The 12,290-nt window shown below is 42.4% G+C and overlaps 1 protein-coding gene across 1 annotated transcript; it reads right to left on the reverse strand.

Annotated features, from left to right (window-relative positions):
* Positions 1 to 1,725: 1,725 nt before the first annotated feature.
* LOC146337764 (phospholipase A2 inhibitor and Ly6/PLAUR domain-containing protein-like) lies at positions 1,726 to 9,687 on the reverse strand. Its single transcript, XM_084815219.1, has 6 exons — positions 9,450 to 9,687; positions 7,558 to 7,642; positions 6,746 to 6,862; positions 5,208 to 5,357; positions 3,691 to 3,846; positions 1,726 to 3,030 (listed from the first exon to the last, which is right to left on the reverse strand). Exons 2-6 carry the CDS (start codon positions 7,604 to 7,606, stop codon positions 2,891 to 2,893), a joined length of 612 nt encoding a protein of 203 aa, XP_084671345.1. The 5' UTR covers positions 7,607 to 7,642; positions 9,450 to 9,687; the 3' UTR covers positions 1,726 to 2,890.
* Positions 9,688 to 12,290: the final 2,603 nt, after the last annotated feature.

Below are 12,290 nucleotides of genomic sequence, written 5' to 3' on the forward strand. Positions count from 1 at the left end.
AGCAGCGATACACTGGGTTTCATAGACCTATACACCACAACCCCAATATATCTTTCCTGTTCAGTTCACATTAAAAAATTATATGCCCTTTTGTATGCATTTCTCCTAATACATGCATTTGTGTGTGCAGTTTTGCCTAACATACACATTTTGCAAGTAATTTTCCTAATATAATGCATTTTCATGTTACTTTCATGAATATACACATTTTAGTGCACTTCTCCTTAATATATAGATTGCTGTACTCATTTTTGATTGGTTAACTCCATTGCAAAATTTGGAGAGGTGAGAATTTCAAAGGAAAATTGGTTCAGAAGTGCAAAATTATTATTATTATTATTGCATTTATATCCCGCCTTTATTCCTCTTGCAAGGAACCCAAGGCAGCTTACATTATCCTCCTCCTCTCCATTTTATCCTCACAACAACAACCCTGTGAGGTAGGTTGGGCTGAGAGTGTGTGACTGGCCCAAAGTCACCCAGTGAGCTTCCATGGCTGAGTGGGGACTAGAACCCGGATCTCCCAGCTCCCAGTCCAACACTCTTGCCACTACACCATACTGGCTCTCAGTATGTGAGAGCCAGTATGTGAAATGTGGTAAGTTTGTATTAAAATGTGAACTTCAGTGAATTTCTCTCCCATAGCTAGGGTCAAGGGAGAGCACGTAAATGTGCCCCCCACCCCTTCACTCCGGAAGTGTCAAAAGGAGGATGAAATTGGCAAGTTCTTTGACAAGTAGGAAATATGGCTCTGCTGAGCTAAACAAAGTAGTGCATGGAGATAACGAAACTGACAACGATGTTGACAAGAGAGAATATATGCCAATGCAGGGCTAAAAAGCAGACAGGCAGGCTTGTGATCACGCACACTTATGCAAGATCAGCAAATATATATATATATATATACACACACACACAGGATATATGTAAGTGTGTATATATATATCTCGCAACACCATTTGTGCAAATTTCAAGATGCCTCCCAAATTTGTGCAAATTGTAATTTGCACAAATTACAATTTGCACAAATTACAATTTGCACAAATTACAATTTGAACAAATGGCAGAAGAGGAAAAAAAGTAAAATATTTCCAGAATCGGGGGGGGGGGATCTGCTACAGTCTGCCACCACTTACCAGAATGGAAATGCTGTGGAATACCATCAGGCTTAAATGGAACAGAATTCCCAATGTTGCACATCCCTATTCCAGAGGGCCACACATCCCCACCTCTGCCCTAAAGGAAAGCAACTTCTACATTTGCAGGCCCTGCCAGCTGTGGCCAAGGAGGATTGAGCCATGCCTAATGTTGTTTGGTCCCTCCTTCTGCAGGTAAGCCTGCCTCCGTCAGTTAAAAATTCTGAGCTTGGACATTAGAAAGATGCTTTTGGTATGTGGCTATAGAAAGAGAACTCTGTGGACTAGAAATGATGATATAATTTCTTACTTCTTCTTGGCTTTGTTATCAAAGCCAATGTGCCTCTTGCCGTCTCTGCAGAAAAAAAAGAAGCCCTTTGTTTTACCCCCATCTCTAGAGATGGGTAAAACAAAGGACTTCTTTTTTTCTGCAACCAAGGACACAGATAATCCATGGTAAGAAAACATCTTGAACCAAGTAGTATGAAGATCTGTCATTGTTCTTTTTGTTTCCATCTTTTTCTTCCTTTCTTCACTTTAATGTCATATGAATGTTGCTTTTTTAAACCAATAAATGCACATATCTTTTGGATTACTTTTACTTTTTAAAAATGTTGTGCCTGGGCTTCTCAAACATTGCCCACTTATGCTACTCCTTAGCTAATTACTCCTGAACATGGAGGTCCTTTTACAAAAGGTGTTTGTTTGTTTTACTTCCCATCCTCATTCATGTTCTTTTCTTGATTCTTTTGTGTGAGGTTTTTAACAAGATTTTTACTTGTTATTTTCTGGTGTGTTAGCAACTGATATAAGTTTTAGATGAATTGACTGGTCCCTGTGCCCTTATTTTGACTCCGATCTCCTTTCACATACAGGGTGGCCCAAAAGTAGGTATACAGTTGTTTAGAATGTTGATGGGAGGGGGAGAGAATTTTCAGTCTTCCAGTACTGCTTTAGAATCCTTGACTCAAGTTCGCTGCCATCATTCACGATATCAGTAAAAAAAAATAACTAAACAAGCAACTAAACAACTGTATACCTACTTAAGGGCCTCACTCCCCTCAGTCTCTACACTTAACTGATTTAACTGTCACTCCCTGTCATTCACTCTTCCCAACTTGCATTCTGACTCCACCCGCACATCTTCTACTCACACATTCTCTCCCCCTCGCATCAACATTCTAAATAAATGTATACCTACTTTTGGGCCACTCTGTATATATGTAGACTCAGGACTCTTTGTCATTTCTATATCTAAGGCCCATCTTTTAACACTAAAATTCAGCATGGATCCCATTTTAGTTTTCTGTTCATACATCTAATTTTCATCTTCATTATATCTATCTATCTTTGTCCTTTCTCTGCTTTCTCTCACTAAATGTCTCCTTCCCAATTTCTCTCTCCTCACCTTACCCACTTCCTCTCAATTCCTTTTCTCCAAAAATTGCAACAATTGGTGTAAATCCTCCTTAAGGTCAATTCATTCTCAACCCCACTAACTGAAGATCAATGGTGTAGGCCTTAGCCTCAAGTAACCTGAGGCACCACTAGGGTTTGCCATACGCAGCAATACCAGCGTAGCTCAAGATAATTGCCATTTTCTTTATAAAACCAGTTAAGATATGTCGAGAAATACATTTTGTTTCATTGCCTTTGGGGATGCCCATCAACAGAGAGATATTATTCCTCTCAAGCTAACACAGGGGGATTACAACAGAATCTCCAACATGAGCAACAAGTGGCCAGAGAGTCATTCAAGCCACATAAGAAGCTGGGTTGCACTCAACTTTGGTGATATCAGAATGAATTCCCTCCGAAGCTGATTCAGCTTCTTTTGCAGCACACACAGCTTCAGTAACACAGCCCTTCATGATGGTGTTCACAACAAATTTACCTGGAGATGAAAATCAAGGTAGGTAGTCAGAAAAGAAAGGCTGAACACTGGCCTCAGTCATAACCATTCCTCATCTAGGTCAATACTGGCCTGAATCACAGCATACTGGGCATAATGACAACAACATTAAAAAATAAAATTAATCCTGCTTTTCAGCTACAAAGTTTCCTATAATGGCTTTTAAAATGAGACTGCCCTTGCCCACAGGCGTATACTCTAAAATATATGATAGGAAAGGAAAGGGGATTGGGAGGAAGGAGGGGAGAATAAATCCAGGTACTCGATTCTTAGACACAATTCTTAGTTCTGTTGTCCAGCAGATCATGAGGTTGGATCTAAACACAATGGAAAGGCTGCTGCTTCCTCTTCCTCTGATGTCCTCACCAGTGGCAGTTGGTTGCATGAGGGAGGGGGCGCTCAGCTGGAGGTGAACCCAAGCATGAAGGAAGGTGCTTGACTGATTCTTCTGCCTCTCTGGCCTCAACAGTGGCAATAATATTCCATTACATTGGTCCACATCTCAAATTGTGAACAGGACAACATACAGGAAGTTATCCCAAATAAAGCAAATTGCTTGGGAAAATAAGTTACACATGCTGCCCCACCACCAGCCTCAGTGGGCACCAGCTGTCAATGGCAGATCTGCAATTCAGAACTTACCGTATGTTATTTTTTCCACCAGATCAAGGCAGTGGTTCTCAGCTCCAACACAATTCACAGTTTCTGTTCCACATCCCAAAGGAGCATCAGAGAGAAGAGAGAAGGCGTAGCAAGCCGGGCATTGCTTCCCATTGGGTTTGTTCATTGCTGGTGGAACTGAAACCATACCGAGGCAATTGGTCAGTTTGTCAGGCAAAAGTAAAGGTGACTATGGATACCATGAGGCGGTCACTTTTTTTTTTTCTTTTTTCTAATCAGGTCTCCTATGTATGGACATTTCCAAATTCTCCTGATCCAATTCTATCCCTGGAGTTTCGAGTTTTGAATTACCTGGTCTAGATTCTGAGGTGGAAACAGTGCATTAGGCGTCAAACTGGACTGGATATCACACACACTTCTGTGGGGCCATTCAGGGGCTGCCAGGTTTGGGGGGGAGAAGGGAAATTTTAAGAATATTCATCTTACGTTTAAATATAAGGTGGCTGAGGGTTCTCTATCTCTTTTCTTTTAGCAACAAAAAAAGTCAAAATGTAGCATCATTCCCAGAGGGCCTTGAATCTAGGCTCCTAAGAGATGCCAAGCCACCACCTTAAGCCTGTTGTTGTTGTTGTTGTTGTCGTCGTCGTCATTGTTGTCATCAGAAAGAGAGAAACCCTCAGCTACCTCATATTTGCAAAGGGGGGCTTTCCCACCATTTTTCCTTTTTTTACCTTCAGAAAACGTCATGCCACTGCTCCCAGTATGTCTTAGCAACCCAGCTGCCAAGTGCTTTGCAAATGAAGCTAGAATGCCTCTGATCCCATGAGGGGAGCCATCATATATATATGGCCTATATCCTAAAAGTACATTATAGGACATGATTTAAATGGCATATTCATGACCAGGCAAAACTGCATCAATATTTCATTCCAGAAAAGTGAGATCATCTGGCAGCTTTGGAGGAGATGGAACAAGTCTCCTCCAGTCTGAAATGCAGCATCTGTCAGACTGTGTCAACCTCAAGGCATGGAACCAGACTGGGTTCTAGTATACCATAAGCAGAATCCTTTAACCCAGACTTTCCCTAGAGGTTGTTGGACCACAATTTCCTCCATCCCTGGCCACTGGCCATGCTGGATGAGGATAATGGGAGTTGTAGTCCAGCAACACCTGAGGACCTGAACTTGGGAAAGGCTGTTCTAACCCTATATCTTGGATCATTTTATAAAGGGACAGAACAAATCTCCAGGTGTTATAGTCTGGCAGGTTACCTACATTGAGGTAGGTTTCCAGCATACTGTCTGGTCTTGTTTTGTGGGATGATTAATTTCAGTTGCTGAAGCCTAAGGGCATAATCCAGGTGTTTGGTGGGGTGTGGCCCAGTATGGCTGATAACATGTAGCACAAGAGAATTGACTCATTGGGTTACGGAGGTGATGAATGTCTCTATAACAGAGATAACAGTCCCAGCTGCCTTGAAAGAGGCAGTCATGAGGCTGCTCCTAAAGAAAGCCTCTTTTGATGCCAAGGATACCTACACTGAGCAGCTTTTCTGCAGGCATCCCCCACGCAACAGGTGACACTTGACCGTACGTATTTCCCCTGCCCCAGATTCATATATACTGGGGGTGAAGTGCAGACATAGGAGGACTCGCAGGCCTTCACCACTGTCTGAATCATATTTCCATCTGCAAAAGAAGAAGAGAAGGGAAGCTGCACAGAGGTTCCTGCCCCAGGGACCAGATTACCTTCTGGCTCACCCCCTAGGATGATATCAGGAGGTGGCACCATCCCAACTGTAGCCCCAGCACTTCCCCTGAAGCCCTGCCTCCACCCCCAAAGCCCAGCACCCTGGCATTATGGGTCCCTTTCTCCATGCAGAGAGTGAATGCTTCTGCCTCTCTTTCCAGGGAGAAAAGAACTGTCCTTTCCTCTGTGCAGACAAAGGCATAGAGTGGTCACTCTAGTCTATGCCTGTCTGTGCATGAGAAAAAAAGGGGGTTCTCTGTGCAGAGAGAAACTGGAGGAATCACTCCTGCTTCCCTCTGCACAGAGAAAGCACAGTTTCTCTCAGTGCTAGAAAAAGGCACCCTTTCTCTAGTGTGGGGGAGAGGGAACACTCACTGTTATCTCTGATCAGTAATCAGAAATAACAGTGGGGTTTCATCTCCCAGTAGTAGAGAAAGGCTGCCTTTCTCTAGCACAGGGATTCCCTGCTCTTATCTCCTATCCATGTTGGGAGAGGGGCTGAGGCCTAGAAGAGGGGCTGTGGCAGGAAACCTCTTCAGCCTGAATCAGGCCAGAGGTTCCCCAGCCTTGCTTTAGCACCCTCAGCTGGATCCCTCGTGCACCATGTAAGTCTTGTGTAAAACGTAAGTCTTGTGTGAATCTCCTCTGGGAACCTGTGTTTCTCATTTGGTTTGGTTCCTTCGGAATTCCAACACACATCTTGCCAGCATTCATCTCAGCATTCACTTTGCTGGCATCTCCAGGAAGCTGCCATCTCTATCAGCATGATAGTACCTCCATATTAGCTCTAAAAATTGAATACTGGGGACAGACAATAGGAGATGGTGCTCCCATCACACCTTGTTTCTGAGCCTTCCAGAGGCATCTGGCTGGCCTGGCTGCTGCTGAAAGCAGATAGACCTTTAATGAACAAGATAGACCTTTGGTGTGATCTGTAACAGCATGCTGCTGCTGTTGTTGTTGTTGTTATGCAACTATAGGTGAGTGGAGCCTCCTCATTCAATGGAAGTATACTTACGATACTGGGGACAAACTTGAGGTTCCGAATGTTACTTTCGTGGCCCGCTTGTTAGCTTCCCAGAGGAATCAGGCCGAATGATCTTGGAAGATAAAAGATGGACTACATGGATCCTTGGTCTGACTGTGCAAATTAAATCTGCGCTTTGTCCAAAATGTGCAGTGTGCACACTTCTTACTTGATCTGTAGACCTGGAAACAGGACTTAGAGATACAGGAGCCCACCAACGGTCCCTGCCTACTTTAGCCAAAAGATGCCATGTTTTGCGTAAGCGTAAGCCTGGTCTGGCTTATGGTTTTGCTCACCAACCTAGAGAGTTTTCAGACAATATGATGGCACATGTGTCTTGGCCAGCATCACAGGTCTTCATTCCTCCAGCACAGCTGCTGCCGATGCCATTACAAACTTCACATTCCAGAGAAGTGCCTGAGAGGGGGAAGGCAAACAGATTCATATCCATTTGTGCAAGTGTGCTCAACTTTTGCCAGCTAAAGATTCCTTCTTACTCCATTCGACACCGCAAAACTCCGTTGGCATGGATAGGTGTATGTCTACACCACAAGGTTTTCCACCAAAGAATATTGGGAAATACAGATCGTTGAAGGTGCTAAGCATCCTCTCTGTCAGAGATTGCAGAGCTACATTTCCCGTAGTTCTCTGAGGAAAGGGGATGACTGTTGACTATGCGCACATCTCATCTTATGCAAAATGGTGTCGAGAATGGCCAGATTACAGGCATGAATGGGCCATTTATGCCTGCAATCTTACATATATCAGCCATTAATGGTGCCATTTTGCATGAGATCAGATGTGCGCATTTTCACAATTGCCATTTTATTTCCCAAAATGGTGATCACAGCCCACCAGACGGGCCTGGGATGAGTATCGGCAGCTCAGTAAGCACGGGGTGGGGGGAACTTGAGCGGGGCAGGGGGTTCAGCAGGTGTGGCTTGGGGCAGCAGGAGGTCTGGCAGCTTCCCAGACCCAACTGGATGCTCACACCATCCTTACCGCTGACCCAGTTTATGTCAGTACTGGGAAGTTCTTAAGTTACATGCCAGTTATGTGTCTCCTACCAAGGAAGCAATTCCCCACAGGGGTGCTTACTAGTCTCTCCTTACCTGTCCTTAGAAGCACAGAGAAGAGGAAGAATCCCAGGAGGGTCTGCATGTCAATGGGAAATGATCACAGGAAAACAAAGAGTATCTGTAATGACATTAACATTCAAGGAGGGAAATGTCCATGCAAGGCACTGGTATTCCCTAAAATTCCCTATATACAATAGCGGGCACAACAGAGAATGTTGGAAAAGACGGTTAGTTCCAGATTTAGTCACACTGAGAGTAGACCTACTGAAATCAATGGTACTTATGTTAGTCTTGATTATCTTGTATTCCATTGGTTTCAGTGGGTCAGTTCGAAGTGTGACTAGGTTGGGAACCCTATACATTTTTTTTTAATTTTTTACTGTAGTTGTATTTTTATTTATTTTGCAATAAGAGCTACAGCTAAAAAAAATCCAACAGAGAAAGCTTGGATTAAACCTGCTTTTAGATTACAATCTAAAATTTCAAGATCTAAGAAGCCCACCAACATATTGTGTAATTCTGAAAAAGCATTATGAGAAAGATTAGTGTGGCAACAGCTCAGATAGCAGGACAGTTTTTAGGAATGGTTGAAAAGCTCCTGCGTCAGAACAGAATGGCTCAGAATAAGGGGAACTATTTCCTTCAAATTTGGGAAATAGCTAAGGTCATTTTTGCCAAATCAAGCTGAGAAATGTAGTTTCCCCATGGACTGCTGGTATTGCATCTTCTCCAGTCCAGACCAGAACTGAGCCAGAGATGAATGTGGGAACTGTAATACCCATTTGGAATTCACGGCAAACAGTACAAGCCCCTGAGAGTTGCATCTCTAAACCAAGATACTCGAATCTTGGCATCAAGTCTAGTTCTGAGTTGTTCGAGATGGTTGCTGTGTTTTCTTTCCTGTAGAATGTTTGGGACTTGAGTGAATATGAGTGAATATTTGGTGATTCTTCCCCCAATGTCTTCCTGAGATATCCATCACCTTATTTTAAGTGCTGGAATATGCACACACAGAGAATCCATTTTGTTAAAATGTGGGAAATTGCTAACTTAGACAGTTTTCATATCTTCATTCTAAATGACTACTACTGCATACCAGCTGACAAATATTCTCAAGTCAAGTATTCTCTCCCTGCCATTCCAACCCACTGACCTGTGAGCTAGAGAGGAAGAGGAAGTTAACTGTCACTATCCCCACCTTTTCTATTGGACAGCCATCTGTCAAGGATGCTCTGACTTGGATTCCTGCATTGAGCAGGGGGTTGGACTCGATGGTCTTGTAGGCCCCTTCCAACCCTACTATTCTATGATTCTATGATTCTATTAGGTTTTTGAACAGTCGACGCTGGTGACTCCGATGGCAGTGGGGCAGTAAATCCGCTTCAGGTTTCAGTCAGAACCAGTCAGAATTCTAAAGGAGTTATCCAAGATGCTTCTTTCAAGTTCTGACTGGTTCTGATTGAAAGCTGGAGCGGATTCATTGCCCCATTGACATCAGAGTCACCAACATCCGCTGCTTTTAAAACTATTTTAATTATCTAAATCTTCCCACCTTATCCCTTATTCCTAGTGTCTCAAGTCTTACATTTATATTGTAAGCCTGAAGGCAGGGATTGTCAGGTTATTTATCTCTGTAAGGCACCCTGGGAGTCTTTTTTGGCTAAAGGCTGGGATATAAATGCTATAAATAAATGAATTCATCCATAGATCTGAGCATATTGTTAAACCAGTTGGCCGTTATAAGGCACAAGAATCAAATCACATATGATCAAACCACCTTGAACATAATCGTTCATTTCCAATATGCAGAAAAAAGGTAAAATTACCAAGACTGGTACATACATACATATGCTGAGTTACATATGCAGAGAGCTGAGCAAGGAATTTAGGCTGGAGACATGCTGGATAGAGGTGGAGAGGCTTACCAAAAGTTCCTGTGTACTGCAGAGAAGTTATTTTTCAGAGGTAGAGAACAGCTATTCTGCTCTTCCGATGAAATTTGCCTCCTGGTTCACTCCTACCTTGTCTCCTCCTTATAAAGAAGGAGCCTAACTTATGAGCTTCTTGGGTTTTGTTCTGACACCCCTGTTAATGACAAATGATTGTGATTTCTGCCCTTTCTCCACCTATTCTTCTCACAATTGCACAACCCTTTCCCTTTCTGCAAGCAATGGAAGCAAACCAACCAACAGCTTGGCACAAGGGCAAACATCAGAGGCAGAGAGGTCACTATTGTGACTTGTTATCAGCTAGTGAAAGCTGGAGGACAACAGAGAAGGAGGAAGTACATCCTAGAGAGACTTTTGTTAGGGTTACAGACTAGGGATGTGTGACATTTGTTTCAATTTGTTTTACCAAGATTTGCAAATTTCTTCATGTTCAAGATGGAAAGAACTTGATATGATTCATCCAGCCAGGCCCAGGGCTTAGAGCACTTAGTTCTTAAAGGACTGTTGAATCACTGTGCATTCAGTCATGTTAGTGTTGAATTAGGGTTGCCAGTTCTTCTCTTTAAAAAAAAAAATTCTGATAGGCTCCTCATCTTGAACAACTATATGGCAGGCAGGTACAATCCAGTTCTCTCCATGCTGGGAATAGCTATTGAATTTAGATGGGCCTGAATTTTGTGTCAATTCAGTTTGATAAGAATTTACCAAAATGCATACATTTCTTTATATTCGGGACAGAAAAAACCCTCAAGATTTTAAAAATCTGAATGCATGAGAAAGTGAAACTGATAGATTTATTCATCCCTTTTGCAGACTTGAAGGAATCTCCTGTTCTGAATCTGAACTACAGATGATTGATTTTAAAAAAAAGTCCCATCGGGCCTTGCCCCTGCAATGTCCTTCATATTGTATTAAAAAAAAACACACACAACACTATCGAGCCATCCACTTGCAAGAGAAGCAACCTAAAGTTGCAGTCCTCTGCATGTTTAGACAAAAAAAAAAAAAGCCCTGCATTCCCCATGCTGGCTGGAGAATGCTGGAAGCTGTAGGACTTTTTTTTCTGTTGCAACTTGCATGGGAGTGGGCCCTAAATGTGCTTTTAAATTTAGCGGATTCTCAGCCAGTTGATTGACCTGAAAGTCTTAGGGAGTTGTTTTATACTGAGACAGACATATCATCCACTTAGCTCAGTATTGTCTATAAGGTTGGTCTTCACAACTAGTGGATCAGAACCTACTATCACCATACAAATAGTAAACAAAATTAAGAAGCACATGCATGTTTGGGCTAAAGGTGGATCCCAGGTCTGGGAAGACCAGAACTGTATACAGTTCTGGTCAACACACTTAAAAAAAAGATATTGTAGAGCTGGAAAAAAATGCAGAAAAGAGCAACTAAAATGATCAAGGGGCTGAAGCATCTCTCCTATGAGGGAAGGTTACAACAGCTGGGATTGTTTAGCTTGAAAAAAAAGGAGGGTAAGGGGAGAGATGATAGAGGCATACAAAAGTATGCATGATGTGGAGAAGGTGGATAGGGAGACATTTTTCTCCCTCTCTCAAAAATAGAACCTGGGGTCATCCTATGAAGCTTATTAGTGGGAGATTCAGGACAGATAAAAGGAAGTATAGTGCATAGTTAAACTATGGAATTCACTACTACAGGATGTACTGATTACCACCAATTTGGATGGCTTTAAAAGGGGGGTGGACAAATTCCTGGAGGAAAAGGCTATCAATGGCTACTAGTCTTGATGGCTATGTGCTATCTCCAGTACCAGAGGCAGTGAGCCTATCTGCATCAGTTGCTGGGGAGAGTGCTGTTGTGATCACATCCTGTTCGTGGATTCCTGGTTGACAGCTGGTTGGCCACTGTGTGAACAGAATGCTGGACTAGATGGACCCTTGGTCTGATCCAGCATGGATCTTCTTATGTTCTTAAGGTTGAAAACTAGTAGGACTGTCAGTGACTCTCCAGTGTTTCAAATGAGAATTTTCCTCAGCCCTACCTAGAGATACCAAGCATAGAGCATGAAACCTTTTGCATGCAAAATATGTGTTCTACCAATGACCGATAGAGTATATTCATCTTTTAAAAAATAAACTTTATATAGAAATGGTTACAAGTACATTTCATCATGCATGGTTTTATGTGTTACGATATTTCAAATTTGTTATTCTTCAATTATTTGTGTAATGGTTATTGATCAGAGGTATGGCGGGAAGTTGCAGGAAGCAGTGTCTCCTCAGTGGTGTACCCACCTTCTGGAATGGCCTTCCAGTTGAGATCTGTCATGCATCAACAGGCTTTTCAGAAGTGCAGTTAAAACTTGGTTATTCCAGAAAGCTTTTATCTGAATATTTTCCTTATTTATGTGCTATGCTATTTTTTAAAACCTTTTGACTACAGTCGTATGAATTATTGATCTTGTGGCTTGATGAAATTTTTGGCTTGTCATGTCAAATGCAGTTTTATTGACTGTTGCCTTATGTGTTATTGTTGTAATAAAATTTTCATTGTACATTAAATCCATATATCAGCCAAGATTATTCTTTTCCCTGTTATCAACATTTCTAGAGTTAAAAGGCAACTTAACTATTGCTGGGAGCAGATGTCCAATAGTAACTTCTGTGCCATTTTTAGTCATTGTGTTTGCTATTCTAGTTATCTAGGAATAAGCCTCACTCAACACACTGGACATACATTTGAGTAAACATGTACAGCAGGGGTACAGTGGCCGTGGCACATTTGGCAATTTGAGAAGGTGTCCTGGGCACCACCACAACATGGCTGGCATGGGAGGCATGGCAAAGG

Source organism: Heloderma suspectum, chromosome 10 (genome assembly GCF_057233095.1).
Source record: "Heloderma suspectum isolate Gila_16-S chromosome 10, 16-S_ref, whole genome shotgun sequence".
Classification (NCBI taxonomy): Eukaryota; Metazoa; Chordata; class Lepidosauria; order Squamata; family Helodermatidae; genus Heloderma; species Heloderma suspectum.

What these genes read in the sequence shown, in the direction of transcription:
- LOC146337764 (XM_084815219.1), bottom strand. Translation starts at nt 7,606, where the DNA reads ATGCAGACCCTCCTGGGATTCTTCCTCTTCTCTGTGCTTCTAAGGACA. An exon ending in CTGCAGAAAAGCTGCTCAGT is followed by an intron (nt 3,847 to 5,207) that starts GTAGGTATCCTT and finishes GTATGGTTTCAG; the next exon opens with TTCCACCAGCAATGAACAAA. An exon ending in GGTGGAAAAAATAACATACG is followed by an intron (nt 3,031 to 3,690) that starts GTAAGTTCTGAA and finishes TTTCATCTCCAG; the next exon opens with GTAAATTTGTTGTGAACACC.